General features: G+C 33.3%; 1 protein-coding gene and 1 pseudogene across 1 annotated transcript in view; both read left to right on the top strand.

Annotated features, from left to right (window-relative positions):
- The window catches only part of LOC133195022 (MAM and LDL-receptor class A domain-containing protein 2-like), a 53,153-nt gene extending 46,392 nt beyond the window's left edge, over positions 1 to 6,761 (top strand). The window contains exons 4-6 of the mRNA XM_061330909.1: positions 4,622 to 4,748; positions 6,073 to 6,251; positions 6,575 to 6,761. Coding sequence (XP_061186893.1) covers positions 4,622 to 4,748; positions 6,073 to 6,251; positions 6,575 to 6,661 — 393 coding nt within the window. The 3' untranslated portion in view covers positions 6,662 to 6,761. The remainder of the gene's footprint in view (positions 1 to 4,621; positions 4,749 to 6,072; positions 6,252 to 6,574) is intronic.
- Positions 6,762 to 11,891: 5,130 nt separating this feature from the next.
- Positions 11,892 to 21,432, top strand: LOC133195021 (uncharacterized; annotated as a pseudogene).
- The last annotated feature ends 1,062 nt before the right edge of the window (positions 21,433 to 22,494 follow it).

Below are 22,494 nucleotides of genomic sequence, written 5' to 3'. Positions count from 1 at the left end.
ACACGGCCTCTTATGTTAGTATTTTAAATAATAAACTCAGTGCGGTCTGAAAATAAAGATTGTTTGTTTGTTTGTTGTTTAACGACCTTCTCGATAGGTTTTCACTCATAAGGAGACGCCACCAGTTGCCAGTGGAGGACTGCAAATTTATATCTATACTTGGCACTTAGGGCCATAAAGCAGTGAGGGATCATTTTCATCCAACATCTACTGTGGCACGAGACCTCGGTTTATACGGTCATCCGAGGAATCGATCTCCACGTCCCGCCGTGGATTCGAACCCACGACGTAAGGTTCAACTCCTTACACTGCGACTCTAAAGCAAATGCTTTAATCAATCCGCCACGCGAGCGACAAAATAAAGATTGTAGTGAAGTAGATTTTGTTTTACAAGAAGTTTCAGACAGAAATTTGTCTTTTAAGAACAAAAAATGAATGAAAAATTTAATTTGAAAATATCAGTTTCCATCCCCATTTGGCACAAATGGTGAAAATTGAATATCTCAAATCTTGTTGCACATCTACATAACACCCCATTCATCTTGAAACTGGGATCTGGAAACATGGGTTTTGTAAAGGTTTAAAGGGTGAAAATGAGAACTCTGAAACCTTATTGCAAATCTACATGACACCAACATTTACCATCAAAAGATAAGTTTGCACCTAAGTAAAATGTAAGAGGATTTCTGGGAACCAAACCAGTCTTTTGTGGAGAAAAATATAATTTTTTTACCCACATTTGACCCCCAGAAACCACTTTTCACATCTACAGGACATCACCAACCATCTTGCAAAAGTTTAAATGGCTACTTTGTAAAATGATAGAGAGGTTCTGGAAATCAGGATTTTGTAGAAAAAAGTAATTTTTTCAACTATCATTTGACACCCCCCCCCCCCCCCGGACTTAAACCAAAATTTCGATACCTTATTGCACATCTACAGTATACCTCCTATCATATTCAAAAACACGAATTGGTTACTGTTAAAATTATAAGAGCAAGTACATGAAGGAATAACAGAGACAGACAGACAAACAATGACAAATTACATTTAACAACAATTATCCGCATTTTCTTTAGAAAGTACTGGTAGCAATATATTTAAGAACTATTTTAATTTTGTGTGAGTAATTGGTGTTAGATCACACAGGCTACCCTTCATGAAAAAAACACGTGCACGTCTGTGTAATTTACACACCAATGAATCGCACTATCCTTAAAAAATGGCCTTTATTGTTATATTTTAATTAACGTCTCTGTAGCCTCATTGTGACATCACTTTAGCGTAAGTTTCCCCGTGTGTATTTCTACGCTTGAGTATACACGAGAATAGCATTCAAATCATTTATGTAGAAAAACAGAACATATATATATACAATTTATTATCCTCTATGTCACATCCTAAAAGTGTTTGACGTTTAAAGATTAACATGGAGATGTAAAAATAAAATAATCCTTTCTAACATTTTGTTCAAATCATGGTCTCCTGGGTTTGGCATGGTGCCACAATATAAAATACTTTTACAAGTATAAATGTAAGAAAAAAAAATCTTTCAAAAATCTTCATGAGATCACTTGTACCATGTTTAGTCTTATCTATGTAGTGTAGACCAAAGATTGATCTAAAAAATGGTCATTCGAGAGTTTACATTTTAGAATGTTTTTGTCATCTTCATATGCCATCAACATGACAGTCTGTTATTTAATGCAAAATAACGTTTGATCCATTTTTAGTAGAGATATGATATTTATGCATATTCATAAAGAGCCTCCATTCTTTATACACAATAAAGGTCAAGGTCATATTTAGAGGTCAAAAGTCAAATATTGTGACGTTGCTTTGTGTTTTCGAGAATGCATTTTAGTAAAAACTAATTCACCTTGGTTTTTCTTCAAGGGTATTCTCGAAAACACATTATTTGAATTCAGTGGCAAAGATTACAATAAAAAAATGGCTGTCAAATTGAAACCCGAGGAGTCAAGAATATCGGACCTGAAAGTGTATCAAATAACTGAAATGTTAGTAACCACCTTTGAGTACAAGCACGAAATTTATATTTATGGGCGATTCCGTTATATTGAATTTATGATTTATGATGGTCGGGAAAACGAAGTTATTCGGGGTTTTTTGTTTGTTTGTTTTTTGTTTGTTTGTTTGTTTGTTTTTTTTTTGTTGTTGTTGTTTTTTTTTTTTTTAGAAAAAGCAAATGAATCCCATACTTTATTGAAATTCACCTCTGAAATATCTAAAGCATCACTACCATTTCTGGACACATGTGTATGTATCCGTTTCACGAAATTTCAGATTCTTGATGTTAAATCATATATTAAACCTTCATATATTCCAATATTGGCACCATCACAGCGCTCACCCTAAATCAGTCTTCAAAGGTTTTATCAAGGGGTGAATGTATAAGACACGTACAACATACAAGTGGCAAGGAAATAATTCATAACGAACTTCTGGGTTTCAGATCACAACTTTTAAATAGAGAATACAAGAGAACTAAGATTGATCCAATTATTAATGAATCCCTGGCTTCAAACAGTCATAATGCTACATAAAACCAAGAAAACAAAGGAAATACATTATGTTCTAATTACAAAGTGTGACTCATAGGTCTGGAATTCAAATAATAATTTTAAAAGTTGAGACATGCAAAAAGAAAATCTTTTAAATAAGACCAATGATTGCATATGCTTAACATAATAGAATTGGTGATTTGCTTAGAAAAGCTTTTTTTGCCACAATAGAAATTACGTTCGAAACCCTGATAATAGATTGATTGATTGTATGTTGTTTTACATCCCATTCGAGAATTTTTCACTCATATAGAAACGTCATCATATACCGTTGCAGGGCTTCAAATTTAGACCTTTACTCGGCACTCGGGGCCATTCAGCAGTGACGGATTTTTATCGTGCCAATACCTGCCGTGACCGGGACCTCGGTTTTTAAGGTCTCATCCGAAGAACCTGCAACTTTCACATTAAAGCGCCGGGCGCATGGCGAAGGAACAGTTGCTACCTTTTTTTTTATCGACTTAGGGCAGTTGCGGCCGAGATTCGAACCAACGGTCTTCCGATCACGGAGCGAGTGCTCTACCGACTGAGCTACCTTTACGGCTGGATCCCTGATGAAGGCGGAACAGTAATTTAGATTTCTGATACACCAGTACGATATCAAACAACCGAAACGCAATGCTGTGATAACAATACAATCAATAATTAATTACACATTCAAAACCATGTCAATATTAAAACAAAATAAAATAAATAGCAACATTATGCTGATGTGTGTTTTCCAAATACACACAAATATAAGAAAAAAAAACCCTATAAGAGAGGAAATGCCATTTTTAGTCATATTTAAATAGGCGTAATCTTAGGTAGTGTTGATTCAAGTTTGCTCAAATCCTGACACCCAAGGATAGGATGGGACCACAATTGGCGATTAAAATTTACATAGGATTATAAAAAGAAAATTTCTTCTTTAGAAGAATAATGCTATGGTTTGTCATAATTAAATGTATTCTAAGGTAGTGTAGATTCACAGCTATGTCGTGGTTAGTTATATTCAAATCAAGTCCCTGTGAATAGGGTGAAACTACGAAATTATGAATATTGTAGGAATATGCTGAAAAAAAAAATCTTCAAAAGTCTTACTTCTCAAGAACAGCAAAGACAACATCTGTCATATTCATATTGAAGCATTTTCGAGGACATGAAGTAAGGATTCATATTCGTTCAAATGACAGTCCTTGGGGATAGGGAGGGCCACAATAGAAGAGGTTATTTAGAAATTTAATGAAATATAAAATCTGAAAAATACTTCTTTTTTTTCTAATAAACTTTTAAAAGTCATCATTAGTCGTATCATAATGCAGATATCTTCTGACATGTTGTTTAGTTTCAAGTTCAGACACGGACCCTTGGAATAGGGTGAGGCCATAATAGGTTATCAGACATTTATGCAAAAGTTTATATGAGTAGATATTTTGAAGCTTGGAAAGATCACTTTAAACTATTTTAATAGGTAAAACATACGTAAGTTGTAAGGAATCATTATTTTGCCCAATGTTATCATCATGGGGTTAAGGAAGAACCAAATCAAAGTCATTCTCTTGATAATGATATTTCATATAAGCCGAAAAGTATTTTCCGCAAGCCGTGTAAGGAGCAAGCTAGAAATGTGTGAGAAACCTGCGATTTTGTTAAAGAAATTTGTTAAAATCGACTCACTTTACAAAAAGTTCTTTTGTGGTCAAGGTGTTTGAAAAGTATTTTTAATAACTAGAATTTGTCTGAGACATCTTTAAAGCGAAACACAATCCATATTTTCTACATATTATTCAGCTGTTGTTGAGACTTACAATAAAGTTGTTTCTAAGTCTAATCTGTGGTTTGATTCCCTCTGCAGTATTCGAACTTTGGTCTCTGACATTGTGCAAAATGGTATAGAAAAAAGTACATATTTATGTATTGTCATTCAATCACTGAATTGTTATTCTGAAACAAACATGTGGCTGCACAGAAGATGATTTGCAATTGACAAAACTTTCCAATATTTATAAAGCTATATAAGAGATACATACATATGTAATTTGCATTGAAATTTAAAGGGAAACACACCATCTAGTTTAACTGGTCCTGAGGGTGCCAAAGCCGGCACATATTACATGTACATAGAGGCAACCTATCAAAATACCGGGGAAAACGCAAAAATGGTCAGCAACAGAGTTTTTGAAGGTAAGTCTAAATGAGTATAGAAATTAATTGGAACTGTTCTGTGTGGTATATACAGAAATTCAAGTCTTAGTAGTCAAGTGTAGACATACAAAATGCACTGTGTAAAAAAGTATTATAAATCATTTACTGTACGTCATTCATCAATAACTATGTCAATATATAAGTCAGGTATGTCAAGTTACTGTTTGGAGACGTCAAACAACTTGGTATGAATTGAGCATTTTCGAGATACGCTTCGCTTATTTTCATACATTTCTTCTATCACTTTACCAACATATCAAATGTGTATTTGTACCAATTGCAACTAAACTACGAAACGATTCTCTGTGTTGCCGCTTAAAGATCTTCAAGGGTCTGAAACAATTAATTGGATTTTCTTCGAGAATTAGATTGTTGCTTTTCAAGGACGGTGATATTTCAGTAGTTTTCAACACAGAAGACTGCTTTTTTTTTTTTAAATTTCAGATCGTCGTGGTAATACCATGTATTATCCAATGTAACAATTCAATCTAGTAAAATTTAGCCTACGCAATTGTATCCTATTGAAACTTTTGCAAACAATATCTATGCTAGAAGATATAAAAAGACATATTTGCTTTCAAATTAATATTATTGAAAGAAAGCATGGGAACTTTGGGTGTCAATGTCTAGATTTATTATACAATTTTTATGTTTATATTTTTTGCATAATAGTCTATGGATAGCTTTTATTCTTTTTCAATAGAGAATAGAATAACACCCGACTTGATTTTCTTTTCTTTCAAAATGTATGCCGGCACTTTTTTTTTATTTACTTTGTTTTCAATACCACTATTGTTTATGAAGGATTATTATTGAAAACAGTACTAGACAAGTACATTACATTTTAAGGAAAAGGAGGTATTATTAGGTGAAGCGGAAGAAAACTGAAAAAAAAAATGTCATTCATTTTTCCACATTTTGTATATTAATATTTTACAATGTACTAGATATATAAGAACATTTTTTTCAACAGATTTCTTTTTGTACTTTAGAAATACTGATAGAAAAATCTGCTTATTCATGCGTATGGGACCATAATTCTGTCCGTAATGGGGATTTTTTAAGCATGTGTCAATGTACTACATCAACAAGATGTATCCTTTTAACTTCTTAAGCAGATGTTTATAACTGCGTACAATTTTCAAGATGAATGTGGGCAGTATTTCTTACAGGCATTTTTCAAACCTCAGGTGTTTCAGGGGGTCCTTGTTTTGGACTTGTTTTTTGATTTTTTACAATTGTTTACAGGATATGTGAGAATGATTACTTTTTAATATTTACCTTTTTATTGACTAATTTTCAGATAAGACGCACTGCCTTTCCATGTACTACCACATGTACGGATCAAGGACCGGAACTTTGAAGATTCAGACCAAGACCGGAAATGACACGGCAGTGACTCATTGGGAAATGCTAGGTAACCAGGGGAACCAATGGAACAGCATTGATAAACTCAATCTCCCTCTGAACAACAACACTAAGGTAACTAAATTGATTAGATAATTTCCTATTTATAATAAAACAATTCAGATCATTTCCTGTTCAAATAAATTAATTTATTTATTTTTTGGACTTAATGTTTTCATTCAATTATAGGAACTGTCAAATATATATATAGAACAAATAAATATAGATGACACAATCGTTTGAAGAAAATTAAAAAGCTTTATGGGAATTCTGTTATACTTTTTGGTTTAAATTATTTACATTATTTATAAAAATAGTTGTAGTATCTTTCATCATGACGTATGAAAAAAGTATATTTTAACAAGTGACCTTAAACTAATTTCATTTAATGTTTCTAGATAATCATTGAAGGCGTCAGAGGACATGGCTACGAAAGTGACATCTCTGTTGATTACATAATGTTGCGGCCTTTCTCTTGTGTCTGAAAACTGTGATGCTATAGACGCGCTGGAACTTAACCTGTTACATGTATCAGTTGCTTTTTTTTTCAGATACGTAAATGTAAATAGTATCTAATGTTTTATCTTGTTGACACTTTTATTTTTTTTTTTTTTCTTTACATGTATCTTAAACTTTAGTCATAATTTGTGTCTATAGAATAAGCAACGTATAAGTATATAGACAAAAAAAAAATACATTTGAAATATATTAGATAGCATGAACTCAAATAAGCATGTATTGAACTTATTAAAACAAGATCGTCAATCAAATCAGTGTTAAAGTTTCATCAAGACTCTGATAAGAGAGATAACTCTTAATGACATAAATGCCCACTATTCCTTTACAAATTTGTCAAGTTGATGTGTCTTTTTTTTTTCGTCCAATTTTGCCCCGCAAGCTTTGCTATAAGTGTTTGTATTTTACTTAACAAATACATTTCTTTTGGAAAATCATTAGAGTTAAAGAAACATATTATAAGAGTGAACAGACTGTGTATGAACCTTAATAATTCAGATTAAATCATAAAGCTCAGAAATCATTAAATATTTTCCCAATAAAGGCGCATGGTCTTATTGTAAATTCTTAGATGATTTTTCATCATATGGAAAATTTTATTCCAGCCATAATCATAATTGCAATATTGCTTTCTATATGCTTTCAAGTATATTTCAATTTAATATCTTAACAAAAGACGAAGAGTTATTTAGAACATACTTAAGAAAGTGAAACCCACATGAACATTCTTTCATTAAAAACAAGGAGGAAGGATCAATGCCTTGAAATAGCAGTGGACCATAACAACAACAAACACATATTTGTAGCCTTTTAGATATGTGTCGTTATGTGTATAATAAGAGGGCCATTCAGAACATATCTAGCTACACAATGTTGCTCTTCATCATATCACTTTTAAAAAAAAGATTAAGATTCACATTTTTCATATGTAAAAAAAAAAAAAAACAAACTTTTATTTCTCCAATGTGCGAAGTTTTATTCCACTTTATAAAATTGAACTCATTTTACTTGATTTTTAGGTCAGCACTCTTTTACACCATGGAACACTCTTACCAACATTGTAACTTCAAAAGCAACGCCGTTCAAGTTTCTCAAAATTACTCTCCTTCTTCTCTTCTTACGCGTATTACCAAGTCATTTAAACGTCTCTCAATATAACTTTACTGTTTGAGAAACATACACTTGTAAGTTAAGAAGTTTGTCAGTGTTTTCAAATTCTTTACTGCGAAAATCTATTTTCACAAGTTCAGCAACAGTTAATCACTTTCGACGAGATTCAAAATCTTTTGACTATTTTGTTCAACTATAGTTTGTTTCCTCGCAGATCGCCTATCGTCATATTCAAAATATATCTTTCAAAAACTGTTGTTGTTTTTTTTCATTATTATACAAATGCATGGCTCATTTATGATGTATTTCCTGGTCCAGCATTTTGCAGAGTTTGCTTTAGAGTTTCCCCGAGAGCAATACAAATTTGTATCACTTCTCTTTGCATCGTAATGTCCTGTGACGTCAAATCTTACGCCTTTTATTCAAAAAGGAGTACCTGTCTTGGATTGAAATAGTTTTTTTTTTTTTTTTTTTTTTTTTTTTTTTTTTTTTTTTTTTCAACGAAGCGATAAAGTATTTGTTCTTAAAAAAGCGATAAACTATTTACAATGTGGTTTATGGAATGATGTAACAGTATTTTTTAACAGTTTTTTTATTCTTTCGTTTTAATAGCGCAATTTTTTGGTATTTTTTTTTAGGTAAGACTTTTGACATTACAAAGTGTATTTTTATAGAAGTACTCAGTTTTGACCTGTTCCGTGACTGTAGTTTAGCAATGTTAAATTTTAGATAATTTTGATATCAATGTAAATATATTTATTTTCTATGCCCCATATCGAAGATTCTGAGGCTTATAGTTTTTGCCCTGTCCGTCCGTCTGTCTGTGTGTCTTTTTATTTGTTTGTTTCTTTGTCCGCAAAAAACTTTAACATTGCCCACAATCTAATTAAAATTAGATGTTCCGAATCCGTTACCGCTTCAAAAGCGGTAGCGGATTCGGAACATCTAATTTTAATTAAATTGACATTGCCCATAACATTTGATTGGTTGGAGTTATGGCTTTCATTTTTCACATGAGTATTTCATCAAATTTGACCTTTAGACCTTGACCTTGGAGTTTGATACAGTTTTGCAAAATTTTACCCAACTTTAAACTTGGCCATAACTTTTGAACGTTTAATGCTAGGGCTTTCATACTTCACATGTGTAATCATCCTGACAAGACCTTCATTTGGCTTTGTCCCGTTGACCTTAACTTTGGAGTTTGACCTCCTTTTGAAAAACTTTTACCTTGGCCACAAGTTTTGAACAGTTGGAGCTAGGGCTTTTATTCTTCACACATTCAATCCTTTTGACAAGACCTTTCTTTGGATACCAACAAAATTGGATCTTTGATTGACCTTAAAGTTTGACCTACTTTTGAAAAACTTTGACCTTGAAAATAACTTTCAAACGGTTGGAGCTAGGGCTTTCATACTTCACATATATATTCCATGTGACAAGGCTTTCCTTTGGACAACAGCAACTTTGACTATTGATCTTGACCTAGGAATTTGGCATACTTTTAAAGAACGTTAACCTTCGCTATGAGTTTTGAACTATTGGTGCTAGGTCTTTAAGACATCACATATGTCATCCTTGTGACAAGACCTTCCTTCGGATACCAACACCTTTGACCCTTTGACCTTGGAGTTTGACCTACTTTTGAAAAACTTTAACCTTTGACATAACTTTTGAACAGTAGAAGCGAGGGCTTTCCTATTTAACTTGTCCATCTCTTGTGACAAGGCAATCCTTTGGATACCAACAATTGTAATCCATTTACCTACTTTTACCCTGAAAAACTTTTACCTTGGTCATAACTTTTGAATGATTGGTGGTACGGCTTTCATATTTCACAGGTATATTCCTCGAGACAAGACCTTACTTTGGGTACCATCATATTTAAATTGCATTTGAGAAAGTTTAACCTTTTCTTTAAGTTGTCATACGGGGGCATCAGTGTTTCACAAAAAAATCTTGTTTTTATTCATATTATTGGGAATTATTATTCAAATATATCCAAAAAATTTGGTTATATATAATATCTCTTTTACTAAAAAAAAATAATACTAATACAAAAGTCTTTTGGATGACCCTCGTGATTTATTTATATTAATATGACATTCATTTAACATACATGTATCTGTATGTAAAATGTATTTTATTTTATTTTATTATTACAGGTATTTAATATTGTTAGTAAAACAGAAAGTTGTTTGATAGAAATTACCCTTTTATAAAAAAACAAAAAAACTTCCTTAAGGTCAGAGGACACGTTCCTTAAATATATATTTTGTATCTCTTGGTATTATATCAATTTTTTTTTTAATTGCAGGAATGATATAATACCAAGAGATACAAAATTTATATTTGGGGAACGGGTCCTTTCTCAGTTACCAATAGTTACTTTCATTCATATGTCGATTCGATATTTCCAGGTGAACTTGAAATAAAACACACCATAGAGTCCCATACATCTGTTTCATATTTTGATATTTTAATTGAAAAGATCTTAATGGTAACCTAACAACAAAATTTTATGACAAACGTGATGACTTCAACTTTTCTATCATCAACTTCCCTTACCTATGTAGCAATATACCCTTATCACATGCATATGGGGTTTATGACTCCCAGATGATTCGATACGCAATAGCATGCTCTGCGTACGATCAATTTCTAAAGCGAGACAAGCTATTAACCAACAAGTTGATGAAATAGGGATATCAACAGTCTCGTCTGAAGTCATCATTTCCTAAGTTCTTTGGTTCTTTCAAATGACCTTATTAGCATATACAATCTTTCATAGGTAAACTGCTGACTGACAATTTTCATACTTATTGTTCGGCCATCATTTACACACTGAAATTTCTACGGATTTTCCTGCTTTCCCGATCATAACAAGGAGCACACGGCGGGTGTGACCGTTCGAGAGGAGATGCTTACTCCTCCATGGTACCTGATCCAGCCTATAATGTTTTTGGAAGTCTGTGTTTGCTCTTCTCCCAATTTATATTTTTTGAATGGACTATGAGCTTGAAAATCGTTCGTTATCTTCATATCTCATGCATAAATTGAAATAGTTATCAAACTTCATTTTCAATAAAACCGGTTGAAAGTAACTGACTGGCGATAATAACGCTCCTACGAGTTGTTGCTAACGCGATGTTATATTTTTGCTAGTGCCAATGCGTTAATGTACCAATTTTGTAATTACGGGCAGATCTCCATTCCTTGAAAAAGTTACATTTGAAACTAAAATATTAATAAACAGGTACAGGTAAATCGCGTTAAACAAGTACCAGTTCAAAAATTCAAAACTCTGTACATGTAGTTGGAGCCAATATTCAATAGGCTAAATTTTCAGGCTGTTGAGGACATCGAAGATTAAAATAAGAATTATCAAACTGTGGATGACCCCTGGTATAAATTTCACGACTTTTGGTTTCAATTTTCAATGGTGAAAAGAACTCACGGTTCAATATTTAATGTTGAAAATGAACCCGGGTCCATTTTCAACCCCGGTCAATATACTACGTTACACCAGAAAGACTCGAGAAGTTGCGATTGATAAATTCCGATAACTATAACAAAGAAGAACATTGCGGCATATTATATAGTAACAGCAAATTGCTATAATTTACACAAAACCATAAAGCATACAATTAATTGGCATATTTATTGATTAATTGGAATTTTGAGCTTTGAATTCATTTAAATGAAATATAATTTTTTTGTCATTTTGTATATAACATTTAGAATTATGGTGGCACATTTTTTTTTTTAAATTATGTCGATTTTAAGTATTCATTTTTATAAAATCAATAGCTGGTGGTATTACATTTCATTCTTTACCCTAAAGTAATGCTTACAATACGTTAATATCAATTTTGAAGCTTAAACTGATATTTCATTTTACTTTGTGTATGTTCCTGTTTAAACGTTGTATGAATTATTTTTCATATTCAATGTGTGTTGTTTAATCAATTTTAGCAAGAAAAATTTTGATATTTGAAGTAAAGAGCAGCTGTCGCACATTTTCATTATGTGAGTCAGGCACGCCTTCATATGCAAACCAGAGGCCTGTCACGTTTCTCTTTGTGAAGAATGCAATGTAAAGATGGTGGTATAATAAATGTTCGTGCATGCGTTTGTATATTAATTAATAAATCGACATCCAGCCGTGTTATTCGTATTAAAATACATGGAAAAAATCTGCTCAAGTGGCGTTCGACATCAATGGAAAACAATTTAAATGTATATTTCAAGACAATTCTTCGTTCTTACTTTGATAAGGGACGCCTTAAGCTTGAACCAACCAAAATACTGATAATAGCAGAACGTCAAAAAGGATAGTTACAGACAGGATCATATAAAGTATTCAATGTCTAAACGTTGTAGCATAGATTAGAAAGCATAGCCTGAACACAGAAGAACCACATATTCACAAGTAAATAAAGATGAAACTTGGCATGCTTTTCATGTAGAGAGGTGTTCGGTGGACGTAATTTGATTCAAGAAGATTCATATATTGCACAGCTGCTCTTTCCTGTACATCAATTTTAATGAAATTACATGTATATTGACTTTAACATTTGTCAGACATCTGCATTATCAACCGATAGATTGCAAGTATTTGTGCACTAGTTTATTTTACTAGCTTTAAGTTACCAACAGTAAATCAACTTGCGTATTAGAGGAAAGGGGAAGTGGTGTTGCATTATTAAGTGCTGAAAAGTTGACGAGAATCAAGATCCATTAGATATTTACACGTAAGGTAAGCATTTTTTTTTTTTTTTACAACACAAGAAAAATAAATGTGTTTCTCAACGAATGGATTGTAACGTGTCAATTTCAAATATTAGTTTTAAGCAGCTTCAAACCGTGTTATGTAACTATCTAATAAGGGTCTGTCATCTTAACCATAATAATAAGGAAATAGATTAGTATAAGTTTTCAAACTTGTTTCCGGGTCCTTTTTGATTTATTACCTGTATTTTCTGCTAGTCATTTTCAAATAAAATATGGTTTAAACTAATTGTAACGTGTTCTGAGTCCGATGATTTGCATCAATATGGGGATGTATGCAGATTAACAATTAAGAGGCAGTCCGCCAGAAAACCAGGCAGTATTGTATTAATAGGCGTCGCATAACATTCGACGAATATTTGATATTTTATCGAAAATGATATTAATGTAGTCTCTCTTAAATAATGTAATTGAAGATTTGTTTGAAATTAGCTTATTTACTAATATTTAGTTTTGTTTTGTGTTTTTGAATTCCGCTATTTGAACCATTGAATGTAAGTCGGAAACAAAGAACTGTAAATTTTAATATATTTTCAACAGATCTATAATTCACTCCTTACTAATTCAAGAAATATTTCATTTTTCAACTTAAAAATAAAATCAATGGGGAATTTTTTTTTTTCTATAGTAATTTTTTTTTTTCTCAAAATAGACGGTTGTTTTTGTGAAATTTTGTGATGCAAGAGTTATCTCCTAAGCATCAGGAAATCGGCTAAACATCTTACTGTCAGAATCCCTTTGCAATATTTAGAATTGATACACCAAAGAATATTATTCGAGAAAAAATTACTGCTTTATTTTCAGAAACAGGATTAGGTTTTACTTCCAAACATAAAATAAGTTAAAAATTTGCTTTATAAGGTCTTTTAACGTAAATGTGGGACAGTTACTCGAAAATGCGCACACACGCTTCCGAGTGAAAAGCGTCCTTTGTTTTCATTAGAAACGGAAATTGTAAAATCTTGTTGCGTTTACAAGTGTCAAAATGTGTGTAATGGAGATTCACGGTCGAAGGGTGTCAGTTTCTTTCGCTTTCTCAAGAACAAAAGAAAAAGACGAGCTTGGATAAGAGCTGTAAACAGGTATAAATGGACACCAAACGAGCATACCTGAATCTGCTCTGAACATTTTGTTGACGGGTGGCACGGAGATGAACCGAGTAATGACAATTATGCCCCAACACTATTTGCCTAAAAACAGAAACGATCGGAATAAGAATTTAACAGGAAGCAGAGACGACTTGATCGAGAAACAACCAAGGTATCTACCTCTGATTTTCACAAGTATATTTTTGAAATCTTTTAAATGAAATGGCCTGAAAACCATACGTATGTTCTATGTTTTATATGAAGTACATAGAGAGATCGACGTCAGATTAAAAAAAAAACACGTTTTTATCCAGACCTACTTAATTCACATAATTTTGCACAGGATTCATAAATTACACGTATTTCCTTTCAAATTACGTAATTATACATAAAATATTTATTTTGCTCTAGTTTTTTTAACAAGGAAAAACATTGTTCAGTGAGGTTAAACAAGGAGAGTTTTCTCTGCTTGCACATGGCTCCTACTGTAGAACAGACGAGTCAGGTGATTCACAGTACAGAGACAAGTGCTTTATCCAGTGAATATGATGAAAATGGACTAACAGATGATGTGGACATTAAGCTGACTTGAGATGCAGGTACATGTACACCATGGATAAATTGATTATTTAACTATTTAACTATTTATTCTTTTTAGTAAGATACAACTATGTCATTTTCAATATCAATAAAAAATATTCAATATATTTATTTTGTAAGATGTAATTTTTTTTTTTAATTTCTTCTTGCTGCAAGTTATTGATGATATAAAAACATTAAAGGTGTACAATGTGAAGATGACCCCCTCCTGAAAGAAAACAAAGATCTTTAAGAGGAAGTAAGAAGACTTCGAGAGGGCCTGTGTAAACACAAATGGTCTGCTGAGCGCATTAAAGATGATGAAGGCATGACATGTTTTTACAGGGCTACAATCTTTTAAAATTTACAATCTTTTAAAATTTACAATCTTCCTGTGGCTGTACAAGCACGTGTTGACATTTTTTCCATTTTTATTATCTTCAAACATGAATCTTTAGACAAGTTGTAATCATAATAAATAATGAAAATAATTACATTCATGTATGAAAAACTGATGCACCTTTTTCAGAGGTAAAAAATGAATTATATTTCAGATGTTGTTGACTGGTTAAATTTTAAGGTTTTAAAAAATTCCTATAACTTAACATCGAAGAAGTATGAATGTTAATTTTACATTTTCGTTGATTACAGTTACCTTTTCGGTACATGTCCAAGGATGACATATTGGAGAGAGAGGGGGGGGGGGGGCAGACATCAACTACAGACAGAGTGAGAATGTCATCATCTTGCTTACACCCAATTGATCAATTACTTGCTGTCCTCATGAGATTTAAAGTTGGACTCTATGTGCAGGATACATCAGAGAGTGCTTTAGCAGGTTAAGTTTTTTAACCCATTTCCCAGTAGGGATATTATCAACAGAACTATGTCTGAATCCTTTAAATCTAAGTATCCATCAACTAGAGTGACTGTACAGAACTCTTCATTGAATCATCAAGTAGCCTAATAAATCAAAGCCTCGCCTTTTCTATCTATAAGCATCATACTGCTGATAAATTTCTAGTCGGTATTTGTCCATCTGAAGTAATCACTTTTGTTTCTGATGCATAGCCAGGAAAAACATAAGATCGTCAGATGAGGAATGTGGCCTACTTCAGTTATTTGAGCCAAATGACAGTGTAATGGCAGACAAAGGCTTCACCATAGCTGACTTACTTGAAAAAAGGCAATGTTCCTCAAACATTCCACCATTCCGAGGTATAAGAAGTGCAAAGTTGTAAAAATTCAGCTGTTTGATTTTTGTTTTTATCTCAGGAGAGCTAGAAGCTTAAGATAACTCTTTTGTTGTTTGCTGTTAAGAAGTTTGAATAAAAAAAATCTTTAGTCTTCCCCTAGCGGATCTTAACCTCACCTCCTCCCACCCAATCAACCAATTTATGTGCAACTGATTCGATGCGTTTGTTTGTTGTTATCATTTTTTTAGATAAATCAGGAAAACATTGCGCATTCACTAGCTGAAATAATTTGCGTAATACTGTATTTTAGGCACTTTTAACCTGTTTTCAACAGTTGAAGTTTTTAAGACCCAGGATATTGCCCAACTTCGGATTCATGCTTAAAGGAGCATAGGGCGTGTAAAGAACAATCATGTCTTAGAAGAAGTGATCTCCCTTACAATAGTCCACTTCATCACAAAGATTTACCAAAATCTGTTGTTAGCTGAACAACTTTGATTATCCACTTGTTGATGGGAAAAAGATTTCTTCTGATGAATCATAACTCTCAGAGTAAGATATCTAAATTCTTGTATTGAAACGAATTCAATACATATTGTATATTATTATTTAAAATATTCCTAGTAATGTAGTACACAATATACATAATACTTACTCAGAGCTGTCATTTTGCAGTTCAAAACACATATAACTACAAGAATATTTTCACAAATAAAAAATCAATCCTCTGTTTATAAAAAAGACAAATATCCAACACTTAAACTTCCACAGATAAATACTTGTAGAGTTCTAGTTGTGTACTTAAACTGATAAACTAATTAGGAAATTGCAGTAGAACTAGAGTCAGTTCATCTAATATTCATTTCATGCAGACTTTGCTTCAGAGAACATTGCATCGCTGGACGAATTTGAAGAGTCGCACAATAAGGGATAATTTAGCTCCATGTAAAATTTAATTAATTTTGGAATCATTTATGTAACAAATTGTTCATCAAAAAGAATTCTTTCTATAAAAATGTTTTTGCCTTTGCTGCAGTCCACACAACAAAATCAACACGAAGTACTCCCTTAATCGCCATTTTTCCCTGCACTTGTGCATTAAATTCGTGAGATTTTATCGCAATTGCTCTGAAGATGAAATCTCTAGACAAAACTAGCAATCAGTTCTAAGATTAATGGAAAAGGGACACTTAATTTCAAGTAAGCCCAAGTCTCTGTCTAATTTTCGATTACCTTTCCATCGCTTGAGGCTACAAGGAATCAGTGTGCTGCGTACAAGATGATCGCTGTAGGATGTGTATTTTCATTTATGGCTCTTTTAATGGCAATGTAATCTTCTCTGGCCTCTGCTTCATGATCTATTTCCAACTGGACTGGTGGTGGTAGTGCTGTGTATCTGAAATATTTTAAATTAAGAGTGATAGAAAGGATAATGTATATTAAATCTATATATATTGACTATAGCTACTCTACATACCAGGTTCTTGTTACAAAGTAGCATATACATAAATGAAATAACTCTAGCTATTGTAGCATTAATGTACTTTCAGTATTCCTACAATCATTCATTGTAATGATTGTTTATATGTAGTAATATTATTGTTCACATTTATGAAAACTAATCAATGCAATCAGTTTATTTGAAAAAAAAAAATGTTTAAAAAAAATCATTTATAATTTTTTTAGCTCAAGTTTTTAAAATTTAAAACATTAATTGAACTTTAGTTATATATATTGTTTTAAAAGGAAAATTACTTGACAAGATTTGATCCCTGTTATACCTGATTGACAAGAGATTTTGCTTGGGTTTCTTTTGGTAGTAGCACATCACCAAACATAGAAATTGTAATTCTCCCAATGTAGAGAGCTCTCCACATATCACAAAGTCTATGTACCCATGTCTAGTCCTCTATAAAGTTCACTAGTTCACTAGTTCTTCATCTATCATAGGCATTGGTACTGTTGGAAATGAGAGAAGAGTAAATTATAGAAAATATGTTTTTATCTTATAACAAATAAAGTAAGTTAGTAGAATAACACATGCATGCGCATTAAACATGCATGCATTAAAAGTTATAAAGATACATTACAGTTATATGTTTTTTATACGTCGCGAGGAAGCAAAATGTATAACAATTTTGGAGCGGATGGAAGATATAATTTTACTTAGATTGTGATAATAATAATTTTGTTTTATCTCTATTTCTGCTAATTGGTCTATGTTTAGATTTTCGATTTATTGATTGATAGTATGTTGTTTTACGTCCCATTCGAGAATTTTTCACTCATATAGAGACGTCACCATATACCGGTAAAGGGCTTCAAATTTTGACTTTTCTCGGCACTCAGGGCCATTGAGCAGTGAGGGTTGCCAACGCCTGTTGTGACATGGGGCCTCGAGTTTTAAGGTCTCATCCGAAGGACCCACAACTTTCACTTCAAAGCGCCGAGCGCATGGCGAAGGAACAGTTGCTACCCATTTTTTGATTTAGGTCAGTCGCGGCCGAAATTCGAACTCACGATCTCACGATCACGGAGCAAGCGCTCTACTGACTGAGCTACCGTGAACAGTTTTAAGTTTTCGACATATAGGATCAAAATTTCATTTTCAACTCACAGTTCTCATTTGATAACACCATATTTTCCATTTTCAAATACAATGGGTGCACAGAGGTCTCCACTTCCTCTTCAAGTTCTACAGAACTATTGGGACATTGGAGTCTGGAATATTCTAGAGATGAGCCATACCTAGACAGTAAAGATTTTACTATTGAATCACTGCATTAAATGCTAAATTCTATACTCCTTCATTCATTTATCATTTAATTTTAAGATATGTATCTTTTACCTATTAAAGAATTATTTCAAAATTATATTTGTATCTTTTATTGTATTTGAACTTCATACTAGCAAACCTCAATCCTCATAATATTATGTACACATCTCTCAGTTTCATTATGATGTTGAATTAAAATTAGTTATAATATGAAAAGAAAAAAAAAATATTTGTTTCATTGCAGTGAGATTTTTTTTCAGTTTTCTTTTTAAGCTCACCTAAGCTGAGAGCTCAAGTGAGCTTTTCTGATCATCCGTTTTCCGTCTTCCGTCCGTCCGTCTGTCCGTCTGTCCATCCGTCTGTAAACTTTTCACATGTTCATCTTCTTCTCGAACACCACTGGACCAATTTTAACCAAACTTAGTACAGAGCATTCTTGGGTTAAGGGGAGTTAAATTGTAAAAATGAAGGACCAAGCCCCCTTCAAAAGGGAATTAATCAAGAAAAGACAAAAATTGGGGGTGGGTCATTAAAAAATCTTCTTTTCAAGAACCACTGGGCCAGAAAAGCTGACACTTACGTGGAAGCATCCTGGGATAGTGTAGATTCTAAATAGTTCAAATCATGACCCCTGGGGGTAGGGCGCGGCCACAATAGAGAATCCAAGTTTTACATTGAAATATGCAGAAAAAATCTTTAAAAATCTTCTTCTCAAGAACCATTGGGCAAAAAAGGCTGAAACTTATGTAGAAGCATTCTGAGGTAGTGTAGATTCTAATTTGTTCAAATCATGACACCCAGACGGGGCCACATTAGGGAATCCAGGTTTTACATTGAAATATGTAGTAAAAATCTTTAAAAATCTTCTTATCAAGAACCACTGGGCCAGAAAAGGTGAATGTTGTGTGGAAGCATTCTGGTGTAGTGTAAATTCTAAATTGTTCAAATCATGACCACGGGGGTAGGGCGGGGCCTCAGTAGGGAATCCAAGTTTTACATTGAAATATATGTAGTAAAAATCTTTAAAAATCTTCTCATGAACCACTGGTCCAGAAAAGCTGAAACTTATGTAAAAGCATCCTGGTGTAGTGTAGATTCTATTTATTTTAATCATGGCCCTAATGGTTAGGGTGGAGCCACAATAGGGAATCAAGGTTTTGCATTGAAATATGTAGAAAAAATCTTTAAAAATGGTTTTCTCAAGAACCAGTGGGCCAGAAAAGCTGAAACGTATGTGGAGGCATTCTGTGGTAGTGTAGATTCTAAATTGTTTAAATGACGAACCCCCCCCCCCCCCTATGGTAGGGCGGGGCCACAATAGGAAATCCAAGTTTTACATTGAAATATGTAGAAAAAATCTTTGAAAATCTTCTCAAGAACCACTGGGCCAGAAAGCTGAAAAATATGTAAAGCATTCTGGGGTCGTGTAGATTCTAATTGTTCAAATTATGACTTCTGGGCTAGGACAGGACCACCATAGGGAATCCAAGTTTTTATTGAAATATGTAGAAAAAATATTAAAAAATCTTCTTCTCAAGAACCATGGGGCCAGAAAGGCTGAAACTTAAGTGAAAGCATCCTGGGATAGTGTAGATTAATCAAGTCATGACCCTTGGGGGTAGGGCGGGGACACAATAAATACTACAAGCGGAGGGGGGTGGATAAGGTAAAAAGCAGGAAGGCCAAAGTTACTCAGGTGAGCGTTGTGGCCCATTGGCCTCTTGTTGTATTTCAAAACACAGAATAAGGCATTTTTATTATGCCCCCGAATCGAAAGATCCCGGGGGTATATTGTTTTTGTCCTGTCTGTCTGTTTGTCTGTTTGTCTGTTTATCTGTTTGTCAGTTTGTCTGTTTGTCTGTTTAGCTGTTTGTCTGTCTATTTGTCTGTCTGTCTGTTGTCAACTTTAACCTTGCCCATAACTTTTGATTGGTTGGAGCTATGACTTTCATATTTCACATGTGTATTCCTTGTGACAAGACCTTTCCTTGGATACCATCATATTTGACCTTTTGACCTTGACCTTGGTGTTTGACCCACTTTTGCAAAATTTTATGAGACTTTAACCTTGGCCATAACTTCTGAACAGTTAGTGCTTGGGGTTTCAAACTTCACATGTGTATTGTTTGTGACAAGGCCTTCCTTTGGATACCAACAACTTTGACCTTTTGACCGTGACCTTGGAGTTTGACCTACTTTTGAAAACTTTAACCTTGGCCATATCTTTTGAACAGTTGGAGCTTTGGGTTTCAAACTTCACAAGTGTATTCCTTGTGACAAGACCTTCCTCTGGATATCAACCTCTTTGACCCTTTGACCTTGACCTAGGAGTTTGACTTACTTTTGAAAAATTTAAACCTTGGCCATAACTTTTGAACGGTTAGAGCTGGGGCTTTCATACTTCACATATGTAATCCTTGTGACAAGACCTTCCTTTGGATACCAACCACTTTGTCCCTTTGACCTTGAACTAGGTGTTTGACCTACTTTTGAAAAAACTTTAACCTTGGCCATAATTTTTAAATGGTTGGTGCTAGGGCTTTCATATTTCACATACATAGTCCTTGTGACAAGACCTTCCTTTGGATACCAACCACTTTGACCCTTTGACATTGACAGGAGTTTGACCTACTTTCGAAAAACTTTAATCTTGGCCATACCTTTTGAATGGTTGGTGCTAGGGCTTTCATACTTTACATATATAATCCTTGTGACAAGACCTTCCTTTGGATACCAACAACTTTGACCTTGACCTTGATGTTTTACTTACTTTTAAAAAACTTTAACCTTCGCCATAACTCTTGAACAGCGCAGCAAGGGCTTTCAAATTTAACATTTTTTTTATCTTTTGGCCTGGATTTTGACTTGCATTTGAGAAACTTTAACCTTTGCCATAAGCTGCCATACGGGGGCATCAGTGTTTCACAAACACATCTTGTTTAAATATATTTTTGAACCTGTATGAGAGAATCAAGCTCTTGGTTTCCTAAGTTGATCCAGAGACCAAGCAAGACAAAGAATGATGAGGGTCGAACCTGGCTATTGCTGAACCATGTGATGGTAAAGATAACATGGCTACATCATCATCAGTATCACAGCTTGCCATCGCCTTGGGCCTTGAAACGTTACGGTTGCTTATAGGCTTTGGTTTCTGGTTCATTGTTTGTGTTACTTTCCATTGGCAGAGTTCTGATGTATAACTCTGTTCTCCTTGCAAAGGTGTTTGTGTAGTGGATTGCATATGGTGAAGAGCAACCCCCCCCCCCCCCCAATATGACTACATGCTTGAGTTAATCTGTATATGTAATTTACAGAAAATAATAACACATATTATAGCAACCTAATATTAGAATAATATGAAATGAAAAAAATAAATTTCATCTGTTATTTTGAAGAGAGAAACTGAGAAAAATTTCCCTATGGGTCATTGACAGTAAGCAAAGTCCACCTTGTTTGAGCCATCAGCATTACTTATGCGCCTAAAAACCTGGTAAAGCTGTGTTTTCATTGATGCTAAGCAAAATGCTCAAATGTTCACTGTGGATTCATCAATCTGAAATTTTAGTAAAAATTTTATTTTAATTATATTGTCATTTTTTGAAAAATGACATCAAGATTCTTTCAGAACGTTGAGTACGGATATAACTGTTCTTTATTTTCCATCCCTGTTTTTTGTTCAAATTTATAATATTGGTAGAAAATTGTTCATGAAAAATGTAAGTTTTGTGTCAGAACCACAGGCCTACTGATATGTTGATGGTTTGATTTTTTCCATTATATACTCCAATATGTCAGTGGGATTAAAGCAATCTGAGGGCCTGTATTTAGAACAAATAAGGGAATGGATTAGTTTATTTAAACAAAATTAAATTTAATAAAATATTGAATTACATGTGCAACAATTATGTATTTTCAATGGTTACATAAGGATATCCATTTAATCAAGAGTAGAAGGGGGTGAGGGGGTGGGGTACAATGGTGGATGTTTTGCAATTTTTGTTAAATTAGCCAAAGGTTATTTTTTTATGCTTTTACAGGACAAGGTGTTGTAACAATCATGTCTTCTCCTGGACTTGTTTCTGTGCGTATTTTTCCGTATTATTTCAACTACGGCGATCCAAAACTTAATACTGCTTTTGACTTTCGACTCAAAAAAATAAATTTGAGTTTCATAGCCATGTACAATCTTATTTATTTTCCATGATTTAAAATTTTTGAAAATATCGAGTTACGGTGGGGTCAGAACTAAACCAGCTCAATTT

The sequence above is a fragment of the Saccostrea echinata genome, unplaced genomic scaffold (genome assembly GCF_033153115.1).
Source record: "Saccostrea echinata isolate AGI-Se365-2 ecotype Australia unplaced genomic scaffold, CSIRO_AGI_Sech_v1 ptg000029l, whole genome shotgun sequence".
Taxonomy (NCBI): Eukaryota; Metazoa; Mollusca; class Bivalvia; order Ostreida; family Ostreidae; genus Saccostrea; species Saccostrea echinata.
This window is presented reverse-complemented; position numbering and strand designations above follow the sequence as displayed.